Below are 23,115 nucleotides of genomic sequence, written 5' to 3'. Positions count from 1 at the left end.
TGGATTTGTGTTCCTCGACTTTCTGTAGAAGGATATTGTTTATGTGAAGAATCATGTCATCTCCGACAGAGCGTGACAGCTTATTTAGCAGCCAGTCAAAAGTCGATAATGCCTGGGCGTATGGGGATTTCTTACGATCCTCCAAAAACTCCTCTTGCTTTTTTAAAATCGTTGTCACTAATTTGCGTGCTGTTCAAGTTCTCTGAGGGATCTAAGGGAGATTGGCTTGATTCCTCACTGAAATTCGATGAGGATGTAAATGTCCTGCAAGAGAGTACATGTACAATGTTAACATTTTTTGAAGTATACACACATAATTCAGGACAATGGATCAAACTTAGAAAGAATTTTTATCAAAATTTGAATTTTTTTTATCCGAATTTCCAAAAATTTTTCGAATATGCAGTTTTGGAATGTGCAAGTTAGAAGTTTGTCAGAAGTTTCCCCGAATTTTTAGAACTTTTTTTGTCGATAGTGTTGGTTATTTTCATCCAGGCCTGCATAATAACGTTATTTTCATAAAAAAAATAAAAATATTTAAATTTTTATTCGATATTCAAAAGTTTCATTTCGTTGATATCAAAGTAAAAAAAAAATTGATTTTTAGAGTTTGAGTATATTTTCCATACAAAAATTGCTCAAAAATTCAAATTTTTTTATTTTGTTTCTGATGCCAACGAAACGAATTTAATTTTATTTTGTTTTTTTTTTGATTTCGTTGTCGAAAAAAAATTATTTGTTTATTTGGTTGTGCAGCCTTGTTTTCTTCCATACAACTCATGCACAAAAAGTGATTCTTCAATCAAAACATGGAAAAAATACTCAACACTCTCGACAAAAAAAAATTCTGAAATTTCGGGGAAACTTTTGAGGTATTCTAACTTGCACATCTATATATATAAAAATCAAATTATGTATGTATGTATGTAGGTATAGATAGAGTTGCGTCCTAAACGTATAGACCGATCACAACCAAATTTGCACAACCCACTAGAAACCTTCCACGGATGGTCATAGGCTAAAAATAATATCGATATATAAAAGGGGTGTGGCACCTCCCATGCAAAATGAATATTTAGTACTACATAACTCTATCACTAATGTAAATAACACATACAAATAAATGTAATACTTTGCATTTGCTCACAATTGTTAAAACATGTTCAAAAATGTCGCGAGAGGTATATAAAGATGTGTTTTGACTTCCGTACCAATAACACACTTGCAGTTTTCGGAACACCCAATATTTGTGCGTACACGAACTAAATGGAAATTACAGAAAAGTTCCAACTTTGCTTGCAAATACCTGTTTATAAAAGACAAAACGCGTCTTTTGACACTCCCCCATATATTTTTGGACGTGGTTTAACAGTTTTGAGCTAAAGTAAATAATGACCAATTAAAATACACAAATATGGCAATTGTTTACTTTAGTGCAAAAACCCGACCAAAAATATCGGGAGAGATGTGAAAAGGCGCGTTTTGATCCCAGGACCACGAATCCGAGAGCGGAAATTCAAAATTTCATTTCTGTCAAAAGTTATTTCCCAAAAAACCGAAAAATGGCCCCGGAACGCTCCGAAACCGGGGGTGGGATCCATAGTATTTGTGCGCAGAGCACCTTTCTGCATTGGCGGCCTTCGGCCGCGCTTATAAAAAATTACCCTGGGTGGGTCCACCGGTTTGGATACCAAAACTATATCAGCGCATTTGCATATTTTTACGACGAACTGATAACGCGCACAATTCTTTAGTATTTTTAAATGTTTTTAATTAAATTTTTTGTCATTTCGATTCACGCACTATCCGCCATTTTACTCCCAACCGCATTAATAGTCCCTTTATAACACACGGTTGAGTTGTGGGGGAAACCGAACTTGACGCGACGACGTCACAAAACGAAGTGAAAGGGACTTCTTAAATAATTTTTTACACTTCATCACAATATTAAGAGAGAAATTTTATTCATAACCAACACTTTAAAAAGTGGTTGTTGTTGTTGTTGTAGCAGTGATTCGCCCCATCCAACAGGTGCGACCAATTTCAAATTGTCATCAGTCAAACATTTTGCGCGTTCATGTTGTAAATAAGGTCGCCGATGATTTGGTCGGTGACAATGTCAGGTTTCGCGTGGTGAAGAAACTGGAGATATCAGGGAGATAGCTGTTTATTTTGTTGCAAAGCTCATCGATCGACTGCACAATAATGGCCAAACGCCTAGACCCACAGATCGATGAGCTTTTTTAAAAGTGGTAGTTCTTTACTTTAGCTCACAACTGCTAAAGCTCGTCCAAAAATATCGGGAGAGGTGCCAAAAGCGCGCTTTGGACCCGATATCACGAATCTGAAGGCGTAAATTGGAAATTTTATTTCGTTTCGGAGATATTTGCAAACAAAATTGAAAATTTTCACGTGGTTGTTGTAATTTTGATGATTTTGTTGTACCCGCAAGAAAAACTGTGGGTAAAAGTATTTAGCGCGGATATAGTTTTGGTCTCCAAACCGGTGTTGGACCCACACAGGGTAATTTTTTATAAGCGCGGCCGAAGTCCGCCAATGCAGAAAGGTGTTTTGCACAAAAATACTATCTCACCTCGGGTTTCGGAGCTCACCGGGGCATTTTTCAGTTTTAATGCAAAATTTTTTTGACAGAAAGCAGTTGTGAGCTAAAGTAAAGAATGCTGTGGTCTGCTCCTGCTGAGATGGGCATCGGAAAAGCTAAGGTAATGTCGGACAAAAACTACATCTTATGGGGAGTTTGATCCTTTGGGTAGTAGAGTGGTAGTCTGAGGATATTATTGACGATTCGGGTTCTGGGCGCCCGATGATGCAGGACCCACGTACGAGCTCCGCCTCCCTCTATCATTGGGTGTTTACAGGGGTTATGAAGCGTATGTTATACTATCGAGTCCTTGTTTGGTGGACTGCCACACGAAAAAAACCTGAGTTAAATCTGTAGGAATTATAAGTATAACAATATTTTTTAAATCAGGCAAGGGTAGGCAGATTATCAATGGTGAACATAACAGGAACTTGGGGATTTTAGGCCAGCGCAACTGTGCTGACCTTAATCACAGCAGTGTGTTTTGGGCAGAAGGGTTAGCCGTCACCAAAGCAGCAGAATATGAAGAAAATTGCATAAAATCTGGCCGGACAAATTTTTACAATGACATCCTGGAAGCCAAAAAGGGGTTGTCTAGTGCAACACCCACAAACAGGTTGCAGGAGCAATTTATAGATTCTCCTACCCAATCCTTGACTTCACCAACCCGTTGTGGATCATGTTTATTTAGCAGGCGAGGCATTGCTTATCCCAAACTCCTTACAGAAGTATGACCTAAAGCAAAGAGGATAGATATATCATGATGAAATTTGGCAGGAACGTTACTCCTATTACTATATGTGTTCTAAACAAGAATTAGCGAAATCGGATGACGAACGCTCCCACTCTTTAAAAAAAAATTAGTTTAAAGTCAAATTTTAACAAAAATTTAATATCTTTACAGTATATAAGTAAATTATGTCAACATTCAACGCCAGTAATTATATGGTGCAACAAAATACAAAAATAAAGGAACATTTCAAAATGGGCGTGGCTCCGCCCTTTTTCATTTAATTTGGCTAGAATACTTTTAATGCCATAAGTCAAACAAAAATTTACCAATCCTTGTGAAATTTGGTAAGGATATCGCTTCTATGACGATAACTGTTTTCTGTGAAAATGGGCGAAATCGGTTGAAACCATGCCCAGTTTTTATACACAGTCGACCGTCTGTCCTTCCGCTCGGCCGCTAATACGATAACTTGAGCAAAAATCGATATATCTTTTCTAAACTTATTTAATAATTTGGGAAAAATTTAAACGTGACATCAGGACGGACAAGGCGACAGCTGTTTCGATTATACCTTGTAAATTTCTTCAAAGCCTTTTCTCCCGGGAGTGGGAGTCGAACCCGCACTCCTACGATAGTTGAAATGGTTATAAACAACAACTAAGGCATGACGTGGTTGAATGCGTTTATAACCATTTCAACTATCGTAGGAGTGCGGGTTCGACTCCCACTCCCGGGAAAAAGGCTTTGAAGAGATTTACAAGGTATAATTAAAACAGCTGTCGCCTTGTCTGTCCTGATGTCACGTTGTTTAAATTTTTCACAAATTATTAAATAAATTATAAAATTAAAAATTGCTTGAAATAAATGTTTCCATACATTTAAAATCAATACGGGCAATCCCCGATTAACTCATACGAATTTACTAAACTTAGTTCACGCACTTATCTGCACTCACTTTATCTTGGTATTAAAAATGGGCGAAATCCGACTATGACCACGTCCACTTTTCCGATATCGAAAATTTCGAAAAATGAAAAAATGCCATAATTCTATACCAAATACGAAAAAAGGGATAAAACATGGTGATTGGATTGGTTTTTTGACGCAAAATATAATTTTAGAAAAAAACTTTGTAAAATGGGTGTGACATCTGCCATATTAAGTAGAAGAACATGAAAAAGCTTTGCAGGGCGAAATAAAAAGCCCTTGGAATTATGGCAGGAATACTGTTCGTGGTATTACATATATAAATAAATTAGCGGTACCCGACAGATGATGTTCTGGGTCATCCTGATTCACATTTTGGCCGATATCTCGAAGACGGTCACCTATAGTAGTTTTCATTTGATACCCATGTCATACAAACATATTCCACGGTTACCCTAGGTTCATTTTCCTACATGGTGTTTTTCCCTTATTTGACAAAGGATTAAGGAAAGTCGTTCCAAAACGTCACCCTTGGTCTACAATTTGGTCGATATTTCCCAAATGTATGTGATATGGAATTAAAAACCACTTATAAACCATCTACGAAACTCTACGAAACCAACGCAGCAAAGTTCTCACCTGAGTACGTAATCTTTGGTTAATGTTCGGGAACTTAGCCTTCTTACTTGATTTTTTTAATTCGATTAATTGCGAAAAAACTTAAATAAATTGTTTTTGTGCTTATTCATTTAAGTCTAATAATACATACTTGAATCCTTTCAAAATTAGGATTTTAAAAGTTTTTAAATTTTAGCCAATTTGTATGAAAGAAATTGTAAAACATAAAAGGTTTAAGCCTCTACTTTGTTAGATTAAAATGAATTGTAGTAGAATACTGCATACTCGAGAAATTTCCACCATCTACATAAAAATGTATTTTTATGAAGGTTTTAAGAATATTCTGGAATATTCGAAGACGGGTTCGAATTTGGTTTACACACTTTGTGTAAATTTAATATTTTTTAAGAAACTATAAAGTTTTAGAAACTATAAAGTTGTTATCTTTCGTATTCCAATCCATCAACACAACTTGCTCATTAACCGAACGTGCAGACCATAAAACTTTGGAGCCATTGCCAAGTTTGTCTTGCAACACAAACAATTAATAACAATTTAAATAGTGTAAATATTGTGTATACACTCACCCAGGCGTAATAAGTTCTTCGGGCACATTGAATGAGTAGTTATATGTTAGATGTGATAGCTCATAATCTTTACTCGGTCTACAATCCATTATCAGCACACTACTATTTTTTGTACGTTCAAACAATTCCTCACATTTCATTACATTCAACGATTGCAAAGTATAGTAACCATCATATGATGCTGCTGAACTTGCTGGACCTGTGTAGCCGCTTTCCACAGATCAAATTTCTTTTTTTTTCGTTTTGGGAATTGAACCTTTCAATTCCAATAAATGGCAAGAGGACCTTTAAAATGCCTCTTAAATCGCCAGGTTAACAAACTTATAAGGGTAATATACTTGCAACATTTAGACGTGCATAAGCAGCTAACATATGTCGCAAATTAAAAACCCGTAGCACAAATTTTTTCCTTGTAATTGTTAAATATATGGCTTGTTGCCATGTGCTTTTTCAAGCTTTGCAATCCTTCATGAATTATTTTTTTATGTCGGTATTATAATTTCACTCCCATCCAGCAAGTTGTACCCCATCATGCCCAAGCCATTGGCCACAGACATCCTCCCATTGTAATAGAAATATTAATATAGTCATCATGTGTCATGTTGAATTGTTAGCTAATTCAGCTTTTTGGGTAATTCCCAGTAGTGACTTTTTTCTTTATGTAGATTATTAATTTTTTTAATTGTAAAGTTGTAATTCCAATTGTAGAAATTTGTTTAATTGTAAAGTTGAAACCAGGTTAGACAAGGTATTATAATGCGCGTGTTATAGTTGATATGCTATGCTTATCTGCAGACTGTACATTAAAATATGAAGATGTTTTCCATCCCGTTATTTGTCCTCAGTAGTGTTATATGTATTTTTGTAAAATATACATGAGGTAATCTCTACCCCTTTACATGTTACGTTACTCGCACTTAGATTGCAGCTCATATTTTTTATTGTGTCAAGTCGTGTAGATTTTTAAAAAATTCCAGCTGGTACCATATGTGATGATTTGTTTTCCTCATGTGATTATTAGTTTTTATACAATTTTTCATGTATTTGTATTAAATGTTGGGTAGAACTAATTATGCAATTAATTTTCATTTTACAGTTTTGATTGTAACTCCAATTGTAGAAATATGTTTAATTGTGAAGTTTTTTTTGCAGAGATAAAATTATGTATATATGCCAGCTTATATGTATTTTAACATAACTTTGACCATGTGAATATGCATGTGTATGTATCCATTTATATATCAGCTCCTATTTGTGGCTACTCATGTGTCATGCTAATTTGTTAAATACTCCAGCTGGTGCCATAAGTGATAAATTGTTTTATTCATACGATTATTAATTTTTATAACATGTTTAATGAATTGGTACTAAATTTTGTATTAAATGTTTAGTTGAACTAATTACGCAATTAATTTTCATTTTACAGTTTTGTAGCTCTGTTAGCTAACTGTGATACACAAATTTTCGTAGTTCCGTTATATCAAGTACATATTGTACTTCTCATCTTTTAGCTCCATTGTATCATACGACTATGATACTAATTTTTAAATTAAAGTTGATAATATTTTTTTATTTATTTGATATTAATTATTCCGGATTTTTGCCCGTTTGCAGATTTTGAAAGCTATTATATGTACCATCTTGTAGCTCCATTGTATCATACGCTATGATACTAAATATAAATTTTAAATTTACACATAATTAAAGTTTTAATAAAAGAAATTCTATATAATTAATAATAATTTTAAATTACATACTGCACATTTTCTTTACAACACAACATATATTACATTAAAGCGAATATGTAATATGTATAACGCGAACATTTTTAAAAATTACGATGTTGCTACTTCAGCGATGTTTTTGCGATTGTAGATCAAATTTCTCTGATGCGCTCAACTCATTGTTCGTTTGTTTGCTTTATTGAAGTACGTGTTGTTGACACAGCTGCAGTTTGATGTTGCACGTTAGCATTAGCTATTTGTTTTGCCGTATAACGCCGGCGAAGTGATGAATGTAAGAGTTCTAGCTTGTTCATACTAAGGTTATTGGTGGATTTGCCGCCCAAAACTTGGCGTACAGTTTGCTTATGTTCAGAGTAGTCAGGTTTCTCGTGTATACAAAGGAGTAAATTGAAATATTTCATATATAATATATACGCCATCTCTTCATCGCCTTCTCTATAATGTTTGTCTGCTTCACGTATTACCTTTCTTGCGGACTCCACCAAACTGTAAAAAGAATTATGCAGTGGATATATTTCATAATTTTTATTATTTTTTGGGCAATTAGCCAATTATGTATATACTCGAGATACATTCGTTTGCTTATTAGCGCGTGCCGATAGTATAGTATGTGCGTGTGTGTACTAACATTTGCGTTTTCTCACTGCATGCATCTGGAATTTCTGATTGTTTTTGCAAATCCTTTAAGGTTTCACCCAAATGTAAATCTTTGACTTGTGCCATTTTCGGCATTGGTACGCTGGAAAATTTCGTTGTTGCAATGAATTACGGTCCAGCCGATGTTTGTGGGCGGTGGGTGTTATATCAACTATTAAATTGATATTTTAAAAATTATTTATTTTCTGTTGGAGGTATAAAATTTATTTTTGTTTATTTTTGAGTTTAAATATTTTAAATCTAATAAGAATTTTCTTTTTTGAAGTAATTCAAAAATTTTTAAGTTAACATGAAAACTCAATTAAAAATTATTTAAAAAAAATTAAAGTAAAGAATACAAAGTAGTTAACACTATATTTACTCCCCCTCCAAGAAAATTTAAAACAAAGAAATTATTAATTAATATTAAATGTAACCTTTTTTTGTTTTTTGTTGTTTAATGTATTTTTATTTGTATTTAAATTAGTGTTAATAAGTATGTTTGCTGGTTTAAGTAAATCAATTGAAATATTTTTAATAGTATTTTTGTATTGAATTGTAAATGTTTTATGTTTCTTAGAGATAACTTTAAAAGGTCCTTCATAAGGTGATTCTAAATTAGATTTACGAAGAACTTTAACAAAAACATACTCACAATTTTCTAATTTTTTTGGAACGAAAAAGTTTTCTTTGTTATGATGAAAAACTTTAGAACGAACAAGCGAAAAATATTCTCTTATTTTGTGAAGAGCGTCATTAGAAAAATCATGTTCTTTATTACTATTTGAAATAATTAATTCACCAGGTATTCTAAGTGTTTGGCCGTAAACAAGTTCAGCAGATGAACATTTTAAATCTTCTTTAACAGAAGTTCGTAAACCAAGTAGAATGAATGGTAAAATATCAGACCAATGAACCGAGTCGTTTGATGCTATAATTGCTGCTTTAAAAGTTCGATGAAATCTCCCTATCATGCCATTTGCTTGGGGATGGTAAGGAGATGCATGAATTTTATGAGAACCTAAAAGTTTAGTTAATTCTGTAAAAAATTTTGATGTGAATTGTGAACCTTGATCTACTGTAATATTTAATGGTATACCAAATCGTGGTATATAATTTTGAATAAAAGTTTTTACTATAGTATTTGTTGAAATATCTTTAACTGGATAAGCTTCAGGCCAACGTGAAAATCTATCAATAATTGTTAAAATATAACAATTTTCATTTGAAACTGGAAGAGGTCCAACAATATCCATATGAATATGTTCAAAACGATCTGATGGTATTTGAATTTTTTGAATAGGAGATTAAGTATGTCTTAAAATTTTGGACTTTTGACAATTGATGCAAGATGAAGTCCAATCGTTAATTTCTTTACGCATGTTAGGCGAATAATATTTATTTTGAATTAATTTTCTAGTTGTTCTTATACTTGGATGAGATAATGAGTGAATTTTGTCAAATATAATTCTTCTCATAGAATGTGGAACATAAGGCCGAAAAGGTTGTAGAGAAATATCACACCATATGTTTAAATTAATAACTAGAATATGAATTTCTTTTAAATTATTTTTAGAATTTTGATCAGAAATGTTTTTTTGTAAAAATGTATCAGTTTGTTGTTCTTTATATAAAGTTTCTAAATTTATATCTTAAGTTGAAATTGCATTTATTTCTGGAGTACGGGAAAGCATGTCGGCAACTATGTTGTCTTTTCCACGTATATATTGAATATCATTTGTAAATTCAGCAATATATTCAAGATGACGTAGTTGACGAGGAGATCTATCTACTTTAGAATTTAGAACATGAATTAAAGGTTTATGATCAATATAAATTGTAAAAGTTCTACCTTCAAGAAAATGTTTAAAATGTTTAATTGAATTATAAATTGCCAAAAGTTCACGATCAAATGCTGAATATTTAGTTTCTGTTGTAGTTAATTTTCTTGAAAAATAAGCTAAGGGTTCTAGTATATTATTGCTAGTTTGTTGAAGAACTGCTCCAATAGCAACATTTGATGCATCTACTGCTAATGATAAAGTACCATTTTTGTCGAAATGTGTAAGTAATGTATTTTTAGCAAAAAGTTTTTTAACATCTTCGAAAGCTGTTGTGGTTTCATTTGTCCAATTTAATTGTTTGAGTTTTTTTTTAATTGCATGTGTTAACATTTCATGCAGAGGACTAAGTTCTGTTGATAACATTTTAATATATCTGTGATAGTAATTTATAATACCAAAAAATTTTTGTAACTTATTTATAGAAATTGGTTTTTCAAAATTTGTTATGATTTCAATTCGATCTAAAGATGGTTTAATACCTTCGCCTGAAATTTCGTAACTTAAGAAATTTAATTTATTTACACCGAGAGTACATTTTGAAGGTTTGATATTTAAATTATATTCTTCAAGTATTTTGAAAACTGATTTTAAATGATTTATATGTTGATCTTCATTATCACTGGCAATAAGAATGTCATCAATGTATGTAAATACAAAATCTAAATCCGAAAATACTTCGTTAATAAAGCGTTGGAAGGTTTGATCACTGTTTCGTAAACCGAAAGGCATTCTTACGAATTCAAACATTCCAAAAGGGATAGTTATTGCAGTTTTATGAATGTCTTCTTCTGCCATGGGAATTTGGTGGTAAGCACGCACAAGATCAATTTTGGAAAAAAATTGTTTGTTTTTTAAATCAATTGTTAAATCGTGGATATGTGGTAAAGGATACCGATCTGGTGTAGTAATAAAATTAAGTCTTCGATAGTCTCCGCAAGGTCTCCAATCATTTGGTTCTTTTTTAAGAACGAGATGAAGTGGAGATGCAATAGGAGAATTTGAGGGTCTGCATATACCCGTTTTAACTAAAAAATCAAATTCAGCTTTAGCAATTTTAAGTTTGATTGGATCAAGACGTCTGGGTTTCGAAAATGGTAAAATACCTTTTGTTTCTATCCTGTGAACCGTATGGTGTTTAACTTTTTTAGTATAATCTGGTTCACAGGTAATAGATGGAAATTCATTAAGTAATTTTGAAAACTTATTTTCGACAATAGGAGTTTTGAGTGAGAAAATATCAGAAAATCCAGAAGATCCAGCAACTTTAAAATTTGTAGTAGAATCGATTATTTCTTTGCTTTTAATATTGACAATAATTCCGAATTTTTCTAAAAAGTTTGCTCCTAAAATTGGTGTATCAATGTTCGCAATAATGAATGGAAAATCAAAATCTCTTCTTAAGCCTAAATCAATTTTAAGAAGTTTGGTACCAAAAGTTTCAATTGAAGAACCGTTTGCTGCAGTCAAAGTAAGATCTGAATTTCTTTTATAAATTTTAAATTTAGAAAAAGGAATAACTGATTCGCCGGTATCGATAAGAAAATTAAGTTTATTGAATTTATCAAATATGAATAGGCGATGAGAAGGTTTAATAATAGTTCCATTATCCGTCACCGTCATAATGGATTCTTTCAGTTTAAATTTTGTTCGGAATTTGAATTATGATTTTGATTAAAATTACATGGGGGTATACATTTAAGAGCGTTATTCTTAAATTTTTTGTGATACCAACAAATATTTGTTTTGAATTAAAATTACGATTGTTTGAAAAATTTCTGGATCTTGAAAAATTTCGAGATTGAGATCTATTTCTTTCTAGTAATTAATTCAGTTAAATTTTTAACGCATTGTTCTAAAATATAATTATTTATACTCGAAACTATAGGAGATTTGGAAGAATGAGGTTTGTTGATTAAATCAAAAAGTTTGTCAGCTAAAATAATTCCTTCATCTTTATTTTGATTATTGCTAGAAGTTAAATGGATTTCTATTTCTTGTGGCAATTTACGAATCCATAATTTGAAAAGTAATTCTTGACTCACAATGGAGTCAGTACCTATAATTGATTTCATAAATCTGAATAATTCAGATGGTGAACGATCACCAAGTTCAGTTTTTGAAAATAATTGTTCTAATCGATTCTCTTCACTAAGAGAAAATCTTTCACATAAAATTTTTTTGATTGTATCATGTTTATTGAAAAGAAGAGGAGGTTTAATAACGTCTAAAATTTTAGATATGGTATCTCGTTGAAGAGAAACTAAAACATTTTGAAATTTTAAATTATCATCATTGATATTGTTAATTTCAAATTGTCCTTTAAGAAGCAAAAACCAGGCATTGGGAGATTCTTGCCAAAATTGTGGTAATTTAATTGATTTAGTAGAAGAAGTATCTTGTGTTATATTAGAGATGTTGTTTTGTGTTGTATTAATGATAGAATTTTGAGTTGTATTGTGAGCCACTGTGTTATTTGTGTTATTTGTATAGTTGTTATTTTGATTTTCTGAATTTGTAAAATTGCGAGTTCGTATTGGTGACGTAGAACCATATAAAAAAAAATTTAAATGAAAAATTGGAAAATTAGAAAATATTTAATATTTTTTTTGGAAAGGGAGTTAAAAATTTAAATAAAATATTTATTTATATATAAAAAAAAATAATAATTAAATTTAAATAATTTATATAAAATTGTTAAAATATAAAAATAATCTCAAAATAAATTTGAAAATTTAAAAGGTTTAATATTTTAATTTAAATTATAATTGAAACATTTTTAATTTAATATTAAAATAAAAATTATACTTACATAAAATTAAATTTAATAAAAACAAGTAAGGAAGGTTAATTTCGGGTGTAACCGAACATTACATGCTCAGTTGAGAGCTATGGTGACAACATAAGGGAAAATAACCATGTAGGAAAATGAACCGAGGATAACCCTGTGTTTGTATGACATGTGTATCAAATGAAAGGTATTAAAGAGTATTTTATGAGGGAGTGGGCCATAGTTTTATAGGTGGACGCCATTTAGGGACATCATCATAAAGGCGGATCAGGGGTGACCCTAGAATTTGTTTGTAGGATATGGGTATCAAATGAAAGGGGTTAATGAGAATTTTGAAAGGGAGTGGGCCTAAGCACTATAGGTGGACGCCGTTTCGAGATATCGCCATAAAGGTGGACCAGGGGTGACCCTAGAATTTGTTTTTACGATATGGGTATCAAATGAAAGGGGTTAATGAGCATTTTAAAAGGGAGTGGGCCTTAGTTCTATAGGTGGACGCCTTTTCGAGATATCGCCATAAAGGTGGACCAGGGATGACTCTAGAATGCGTTTGTACAATATGGGTATCAAACGAAAGGTGTTAATGAGTATTTCAAAAGGGCGTGGGGCTTAGTTCTATAGGTGGACGCCTTTTCGAGATATCGCCATAAAGGTGGACCAGGGGTGACTCTAGAATGTGTTTGTACGATATGGGTATCAAATAAAAGGTATTAATGAGAGTTTTAAAAGGAAGTTGTGGTAGTTGTATATGTGAAGGCGTTTTCCAGATATCGACCAAAATGTGGACCAGGGTGACCCAGAACATCATCTGCTGGATACCGCTAATTTATTTATATATATATATTACCACGAACAGAATTCCTGCCAAGATTTCAAGGGTTTTTTATTTCGCCCTGCGTAACTTTTTCTTCTACTTAATATGGTAGGTGTTACACCCATTTTACAAAGTTTTTTTCTAAAGTTATATTTTGCGTCAATAAACCAATCCAGTTACCATGTTTCATCCCTTTTTTCGTATTTGGTATAGAATTATGGCATTTTTTTCATTTTTCGTAATTTTCGATATCGAAAAAGTGGGTGTGGTCATAGTCGGATTTCGGCAATTTTGTATACCAATACAAAGTGAGTTCAGATAAGTACGTAAACTGAGTTTAGTAAAGATATATCGATTTTTGCTCAAGTTATCGTGTTAACGGCCGACCGGAAGGACAGACGGTCGACTGTGTATAAAAACTGGGCGTGGCTTCACCGATTTCGCCCTTTTTCACAGAAATAAGTTATCGTACCAGAATCTAAGCCCATACCAAATTTCACAAGGATTGGTAAATGTTCGTTCGACTTATGGCATTAAAAGTATCATAGACAAATTAAATGAAAAAGGGCGGAGCCACGCCCATTTTGAAATTTTCTTTTATTTTTGCATTTTGTTGCACCATATCATTACTGGAGTTGAATGTTGACATAATTTACTTATATACTGTAAAGATATTAAATTTTTTGTTAAAATTTGACTTAAAAAAATTTTTTTTTTAAGTGGGCGTGGTCATTCCCCGATTTTGCTAATTTTTATTAAGCATACATATAGTAATAGGAGTAACGTTCCTGCCAAATTTCATCATGATAATTCAACGACTGCCAAATTACAGCTTGCAAAATTTTTAAATTACCTTCTTTTAAAAGTGGGCGGGGCCACGCCCATTGTCCGAAATTTTACTAATTTTCTATTCTGTGTCATAAGTTCAACTCACCTACCAAGTTTCATCGCTTTATCCGTCTTTGGTAATGAATTATCGCACTTTTTCGGTTTTTCGAAATTTTCGATATCGAAAAAGTGGGCGTGGTTATAGTCCGATATTGTTCATTTTAAATAGCGATCTGAGATAAGTGCTCAGGAACCTACATGCCAAGATACCTCAAAATTTACTCAAGTTATCGTGTTAACGGACGGACTGACATGGCTCAATCAAATTTTTTTTTCGATCCTGATGATTTTGATATATGGAAGTCTATATCTATATCGATTCCTTTAAACCTGTACAACCAACCGTTATCCAATCAAAGTTAATATACTCTGTGAGCTCTGCTCAACTGAGTATAAAAATATTAAAATTAATAAGTAGTTGATTGATGATTGTTGAAAAATTTCTTGAAGTTAATATTTGTATTGTTCGATGTCGCAATGGTTTTAAAATATGCAATGGCTTTGTTGTTTTCTTTATAATTAACTACTTTGTATTCTTTACTTTAATTTTTAAAATAATTTTTAATTGAGTTTTCATGTTAACTTAAAAATTATTTTAAAAATTAAAGTAAAGAATACAAAGTAGTTAACACTATAGGTGGCTACGATACACCTTACCTTAGGTATGCCTGTCGTAAGAGGCGACTAAAATACCAGATTCAAGGGGCTGTGTAGCGCAACCTTTCAGGTTGCCAGCGCAATATATAGCTTCTCCAAACCCAATTGTCAACCTCACCTATCCGCGGCGAATCCTGTTTCACTTACAGACAAGGCTCTGGCGACCCCAAGCTCCTCATGGAACTTGGGGGTAGGGAGGGAGGGAATGGCCTGAAGGTTTAATGTGGCCACATAAATCGTTCCCGAGATGGTCGGGCTATCACCTTAATGGTGCTATGGTACCGGATTTATATCCGGCAAAGGACCATCACATCGATAACACTCCCCAAAGCCTTCGGGGAGCAACCTTATCGCTACAACAACAACAACAACATACACCTTTTTTGTTAGTACAACTTTGCACACTTTGGTTAAACGAAATTTCATTTATCTGAACACTTTCACATTTAATGCATATAATTCTTATTATAAACAAATATTTGGCCAGTAATTTGGCAAGAAATATGGGCTAATTAAACACAAAAACAAATAAGAAAATGTTCAATAAAACTGCTAGCAAAATTCCATTTTACGTCAGCGTGGAAAAGACGTTTTGTATTTGCTTATCGATATCCTGCAGTCAGCTGACTATGTTCGTGATGGGTGTCGGTAGTTATCGATATCATGGAAACATAAAAGACATTAGGCGCCTTCAGAGCATTCTATTTTCGTTGATACGTTGCAAACATGTTTCCGTCAATTAAGTAATAGAAATCATATTCTATGAACGATAAGTTAGTTGCCAACTGTGAAATGAAAAAACTACCTTCCTACTTTAAAGAAAGGGACTTCTTAAACAATATTTTACACTTCATCACAATATTAAGAGAGAAATTTTAGTCATAACCAACACTTTAAAACGTGGTTGTTGTTGTTTTTGTAGCAGTGATTCGCCCCATCCAACAGGTGCGACCAATTCCAAATTGTCATCAGTCAAACATTTGGTGCGTTCATGTTGTAAAAAAGGTCGCGGATGATTTGGTCGGTGACAATGTCAGGTGAAGAAACTGGAGATATCAGGGAGATAGCTGTTTATTTTGTTGCAAAGCTCATCGGTCGACTGCACGATAATGGCCAAAGGCCCAGACCCACAGATCGATGAGCTCTTTTAAAAGTGGTAATTCTTTACTTTAGCTCACAACTGCTAAAACTCGTCCAAAAATATCGGGAGAGGTGCCAAAAGCGCGCTTTGGACCCGATATCAGTAATCCGAAAGCAGAAATTCAAAATGGTCCTGGGATCAAAACGCGTCTTTTGACACCTCTCCCGATATTTTTGGTGGAGGTTTAGCAGTTGTGAGCTAAAGTAAAGAATTACCCATCATAATATTACGAGGAAACATTGTATTCATAACTAATTCTTTAAAATGTGGTAATTCCTTACTTTAGCTCACAACTGCTAATATAGTTTTAGTCCCCAAACCGGTGTCGGACTCACCCAGGGTAGCTTTTTATAAGCGCGGCCGAAGTCCGCCAATGCAGAAAGGTGTTCTGCACAAAAATATTATCTCACCCCGGGTTTCGGAACTCACCGGGACCATTTTTCAGTTTTAATGGAAAATTTTTTTGACAGAAAGCAGTTGTGAGATAAAGTAAAGAATGCTGTGGTCTGCTCCTGCTGAGATGGGCATCGGAAAAGCTAAGGTAACGTCGGACAAGAACTACATCTTATGAGGAGTTTGATCCTTTGAGCAGAAATTGGATAGTAGAGTGGTAGTCTGATATTATTGACGATTCGGGTTCTGGGCGCCCGATGATGCAGGACCCACGTACGAGCTCCGCCTCCCTCTATCAATGGGTGTTTACAGGGGTTATGAAGCGTATGTTATACTATGGAGTCCTTGTTTGGTGGACTGCCACACGAAAAAAACCTGAGTTAAATCTGTACAAGATTTTTTAAATCAGGCAAGGTTAGGCAGATTATCAATGGTGAACATAACAGGAGCTTGGGGATTTTAGGCCAGCGCAACTGTGCTGACCTTAATCACAGCAGTGTGTTTTGGGCAGAAGTGTTAGCCGTCGCCAAGGCAGCAGAATATGAAAAAAATTGCATAAACTCTGGCCGGACAAATTTTTACAATGACATCCTGGAGGCCAAAAAGGGGTTGTCTAGTGCAACACCGACAAACAGGTTGCAGGAGCAATTTATAGATTCTCCAACCAGTTGTGGATCATGTTTATTTAGCAGGCGAGGCTTTGCTTATCCCAAACTTCACTCGGTTATCGGAGTCAAAGTGGAGTTCAAGGTTGTTCATGCCTCATGAGCAAGAGGGGAGGGATGACTCCACCTGACACGGACGGTCTTCTACCGCTTTCCTTTATTTTTCTTTCTTTCCATTGTTTTCTTTCTCTTTTTTGACTCCTTTTCTGGTCCCTGATCTCCACTAATAGGCATGATAATTATAATTTTGTTTTTGTGACTGTGGGTCAAGGAAGGTGGCAAGAACCGCGCCTCAGCCGGGCTACCACCATGCCTAACCGCCACCCTGCTCGCCCCGGACCAAGCAGTTACATTACATACCTCAAAGATATAGGCCAGGAAAACATTATGAAAGACCCTTCAAGGACATTAAATGGAGACGAAACCAGCTTTTGTCTATGACCGAAAACTGGGAAAGTTATAGCCCCCAAGGGCTACAAAAATATTTATCAAATCGCAGCCGGAAATGAAAAGGAGATTCTACCGGTTTTAATAGTATTTTCAGCTGACGGAAAACTTTTTGAACCGATGGTGGTTTTTCCATACATGCGCCCACCAAAGGTAATTGTTGACAGCATGCCAAAATCTTGGTTCTTGGGACGAAGTGAGAGTGGTTGGATGAAAAGCGAAACATTTTTTGAGTACGTCGCTAATTGTGTTCATAACCGATTGCTTGCTGATGAAGTTGAGCGGCCAGTTATCTTATTTGTCGATGGCCACAAATCACATTTGACCAGGGATGCACCTTAACGTTACGCTAATCGTTTATCAAAAAATGTCCACCGTTTCCGTTGAAACACTTCCAAATATTATCGATAAAGAAATTATCAAGAAAAATGATATCTCGTTTTTAACCGAAACGAAAAGCTTTCGTTAACGTTAACAAAAACGTGATACTTTATGTTTGAATTGTGCTGGCAATGCTATAGCCATGGTGAAGCCGTAAGGTGGTAACAGCGAGCGGACATCAAACTCCATGTAGTTTGTTTGTGTAATTCGTCGGTGGTAATGTCAAAAATACTCTGAGAAATGTTCGTACTGTCAAAATTCATGAGAAAAGTTGCAATCAGCTAGGCTAATGCTTTCACCTTTAATGACTCCGCCATCAAACAGCTTTGCCAGCATAGTTTGAAATTAATAATCAACATAAACAATTTGATTTCGTTTTGATATAGCAGAAAACGAAACGAAATCATTTCGGTAATTTGACGTTCTTAACATTAATAAACGAAACGAAATGACTTTGTTTCGTTTATTAGCGTAAATAATCGTAACGAAATGATATCGGTTCGTTGGTTAAGCATGCCTGCATTTGACCATGGAACTGAGCGAGTTTTGTAACAAGAATCAAATTATTCTATATGCATTGCCACCCAACACAACTCATATCATGCAGCCTGCGGACGTCAGTGTGTTTAAGCCATTGAAATCAGATTGGAAAAAAACGGTTCGGGGCTGGCAGTCAAAGAATTTAGGACAAATGGTTACCAAAAAAAACTTCTGTGCCCTTTTAAACGAAGCTATAATTAGAAATTCTTATATTGAAGGTGCTATAAAAATGGATTCCGAAAATGTGGTTTGTATCCATTGAATCCAGCGGCTGTTCAAAATGCGTCAAAAACAACGTTGAGAATTTAGTTCTCGCTGAAGCTCCACTCTCATCTGCACAAGAACATCCAGTTGACTGCTCAAAATTTGAAATAGCTGCTGAGGTTATTAAATCACTGTCAGGGCAGCATAAAGATAATGGTATTAATGCTGAAATTGTTTTAAAAGTGATTGAAACTGAAGCCTCGAAAACGCCAACACTTGACTTAACAATCTAGCCGTTGGAGATATCCTTGGACAATTAGGTGACCTAAGCGCAGGAGTTTACGTGTTAAACAGGGACGGAACATTGTGCAAATAATCTGGAGAACTACATGAAACCACTGAGATCAACCGCATTGAAGCTAAGACTGACCCAAAATCCTCGAAAAACAACAATCAAGATCAAAACTTAATAGACCTGCAAGAAATCGAAAAAGCTTACAAATACTTTCCCCAGGAACATCTAAATTATCAATAAACAATAATCAAGATCCAAACTTAATAGACCTGCAAGAAAGCCCTACAACAAACGACAGAAACAACTTACAAATACTTTCCCCAGGAACATCTAAATCCTTAATAAAGGAAAATCAAGATCCAAATTTAATAGACCTGCAAGAAAGCCCTACAACAAGCAACAGAAATAATTTACAAATCTTTTCCCCAGGAACGTCTAAAGCCTGCCAATCTCAACTCCTCGGCGCGCATAGTTCACCGAAAAGTTCAATCGCTACTCATTTGTTTTATCCAAAGCTTGCCTTTCTTAACACTAAAAGGAAAAGAAACCAGGAAAACAGTCCGTGCAGATCGCCGAGTGCAATTTCATCGGATGCTTGGCGAGAAATTTATTCCAAAAAAGAAAGTGAAAACCAGGACAAATTAGATGCCATAGCAAAAAGAAAAAACGAAAGATTATTGATAAAATCAACCCAGAAGCATGTGTCACGAAAGAGGAACACAAAAAAAAGGAAATATGCCAAAATTGCTTTGACGATCTTCAAAGTGATGTGGAGTACAAAGTGGCCTCTAAAAAAGACTATAGATGTAACTATTGCTGTGATAACGTTAAAATAAATACTGACTAAGCTTTGCATTAAATAACTTAATTAATTTTTTCCTAGCTATCGAACAAATGAAGTATTATTTTTTACATTTAAATGTTTCGAATATAATTCTTTTTTTTACAAAGATATATTTTGTTTTTAACCTTTATTTATGAAGGCGTACCTGAATTTTAATTTGTAAGATGAAAGCTATACGTGTATAATTGAATTAATTATTTTTACCTGAATTGGATTTGTTATTTGTTAGTTTTAAAAGATTATATTATTTATTTACCTTTAAGAGATATAAAAGCTATAAAAGCTGATGTAGAACTATCTTTTAAACTCCTTAAGTTGCCTGAATTTCTGATATACATATTTAAAAAAATGAAATAATAAATTTTTTATACAAAATAACATAAAAGTTTATTTATTTATGGCGCAAATGCTTGCAAATTCCCTCAAAATTTAAACGTCCGGATACTAAAAAAAAAATGTTCGGAAACTAAATTTCAGTGTCCGGATACTAGTGAAAATCGACTTTTTTTGAATTTCTTTTTTTCTTTAAATAATATTATATTTGAACTTTTTGTGGAAGTGATATTATTAAAAGATTTTTACACTATTACATGAAACCAACCCAGTGGCGGTAGCGTTTATAGCTAGAAAATTAGCAGAGGTCAAAATTAGGAAAAACGTTGTGTCCGGATACTAGTGCGTTTACCCTACTTGTTCGTTTGTTTGCATTATTGAAGTACGTGTTGTTGATACAGCTGCAGTTTGATGTTGCACGTTAGCATTAGCCATTTGTTTTGCTTTATAACGCCGGCGAAGTGATGAATGTAACAGTTCTAGCTTGTTCATACAAAGGTTATTGTTGCAATTACAACATATTATATTATATATGAAATATTTCAATTTACTCCATTGTATACACGAGAAACCTGACTATTCTGAACATAAGCAAACTGTACGCCAAGTTTTGGGTACGTTAGCATTAGCTATTTGTTTATAATTTGCTTTATAACGCCGGCGAAGTGATGAATGTAACAGTAATAGTAACAAATAGCTAATGCTAACGTACCCAAAACTTGGCGTACAGTTTGCTTATATTCAGAGTAGTCAGGTTTCTTGTGTATACAATGGAGTAAATTGAAATATTTCATATATAATATATACGCCATCTCTTCATCGCCTTCTCTATAATGTTTGTCTGCTTCACGTATTAACTTTCTTGCGGACTCCACGAAACTGTAAAAAGAATTATGCAGTGGATATATTTCATAATTTTTATTATTTTTTGGGCACTTAGCCAATTATGTATATACTCGAGATACATTCGTTTGCTTATTAGCGCGTGCCGATGGTATAGTGTGTGCGTGTGTGTACTTACATTTGCGTTTTCTTACTGCGTGCATCTGGAATTTCTGATTGTTTTTCCAAATCATTTAAGGTTTTACCCAAATGTAAATCTTTATCTTGTGCCATTTTCGGCATTGTTACGCTGGAAAATTTGTTTTTGCAATGAATTCCGGCCAGCCGGGGTTTGTTGGCGGTGGGTGTCTACGATACACCTTTTTTTGTTAGTACAACTTTGCACACTTTGGTTAAACGAAATTTCAGTTATCTTAACACTTTCACATTTAATGCATATAATTCTTATTATAAACAAATATTTGGGCAGTAATTTGGCAAGAAATATGGGCTAATTAAACTCAAAAACAAATAAGAAAATGTTAAATAAAACTGCTCGTATTCTATTTTCGTTGATACCACGTACGAGCTCCGCCTCTCTCTATCATTGGGTGTTTACAGGGGTTATGAAGCGTATGTTATACCAGGCATGCTTAACCAACGAACCGATATCATTTCGTTACGATAATTAACGCTAATAAACGAAACAAAATCGTTTCGTTTATTAACGTTAAGAACGTCAAATTAACGAAATGATTTCGTTTCGTTTTCTGCCATATCAAAACGAAATCAAATTGTTTATGTTGATTATTAATTTCAAACTATGCTGGCAAAGCTGATTGATGGCGGAGTCATTAAAGGTGAAAGCATTAGCCTAGCTGATTGCAACTTTTCTTATGAATTTTGACAGTACGAACATTTCTCACAGTATTTTTGACATTACCGCCGACGAATTACACAAACAAACTACATGGAGTTTGTGTGTGTATGTCCGCTCGCTGTTACCACCTTACGGCTTCACCATGGCTATAGCATTGCCAGCACACTTCAAACATAAAGTATCACGTTTTTGTTAACGTTTTTAACGTTAACAAAAGCTTTTCGTTTCTGTTAAAAACGAGATATAATTTATCATGATAATTTCTTTATCGATAATATTTCGAAGTGTTTCAACGGAAACGGTGGAAATTTTTTGATAAACGATTAGCTTAACGTTAAGGTGCATCCCTGGATTTAACTCAGGTTTTTTTCGTGTAGCAGTTCACCAAACAAGGACTCCATAGTATAACACAGGGATGCACCTTAACGTTAAGCTAATCGTTTATCAAAAAATTTCCACCGTTTCCGTTGAAACACTTCGAAATATTATCGATAAAGAAATTATCATGATAAATTATATCTCGTTTTTAACAGAAACGAAAAGCTTTTGTTAACGTTAAAAACGTTAACAAAAACGTGATACTTTATGTTTGAAGTGTGCTGGCAATGCTATAGCCATGGTGAAGCCGTAAGGTGGTAACAGCGAGCGGACATACACACACAAACTCCATGTAGTTTGTTTGTGTAATTCGTCGGCGGTAATGTCAAAAATACTGTAAGAAATGTTCGTACTGTCAAAATTCATAAAAGTTGCAATCAGCTGGGCTAATGCTTTCACCTTTAATGACTCCGCCATCAATCAGCTTTGCCAGCATAGTTTGAAATTAATAATCAACATAAACAATTTGATTTCGTTTTGATATGGCAGAAAACGAAACGAAATCATTTCGTTAATTTGACGTTCTTAACGTTAATAAACGAAACGAAATGATTTTGTTTCGTTTATTAGCGTTAATTATCGTAACGAAATGATATCGGTTCGTTGGTTAAGCATGCCTGCATTTGACCATGGAACTGAGCGAGTTTTGCAACAAGAATCAAATTAATCTATATGCATTGCCACCGAACACCACTCATATCATGCAGCCTGCGGACGTCAGTGTGTTTAAGCCATTGAAATCAGATTGGAAAAAAACGGTTCGGGGCTGGCAGTCAAAGAATTTAGGACAAATGGTTACAAAAAAAAAACTTCTGTCCCTTTTTAAACAAAGCTATAATTAGAAATTCTTATATTGAAGGTGCTATAAAAATGGATTCCGAAAATGTGGTTTGTATCCATTGAATCCAGCGGCTGTTCAAAATGCGTCAAAAACAACGTTGAGAATTTAGTTC

The 23,115-nt window shown here is 34.0% G+C and overlaps 1 protein-coding gene across 1 annotated transcript; it reads right to left on the bottom strand.

The window, feature by feature from the left end:
• Positions 1 to 20,110: 20,110 nt before the first annotated feature.
• LOC137238879 (ubiquitin carboxyl-terminal hydrolase 8-like) lies at positions 20,111 to 21,625 on the bottom strand. The gene is made up of 2 exons (XM_067763907.1): positions 21,104 to 21,625; positions 20,111 to 20,961 (listed from the first exon to the last, which is right to left on the bottom strand). Exons 1-2 carry the CDS (start codon positions 21,205 to 21,207, stop codon positions 20,712 to 20,714), a joined length of 354 nt encoding a protein of 117 aa, XP_067620008.1. The 5' UTR covers positions 21,208 to 21,625; the 3' UTR covers positions 20,111 to 20,711.
• Between the last annotated feature and the right edge of the window lie 1,490 nt (positions 21,626 to 23,115).

The sequence above is a fragment of the Eurosta solidaginis genome, chromosome 1 (assembly GCF_040869045.1).
Source record: "Eurosta solidaginis isolate ZX-2024a chromosome 1, ASM4086904v1, whole genome shotgun sequence".
NCBI lineage: Eukaryota > Metazoa > Arthropoda > Insecta > Diptera > Tephritidae > Eurosta > Eurosta solidaginis.
This window is presented reverse-complemented; position numbering and strand designations above follow the sequence as displayed.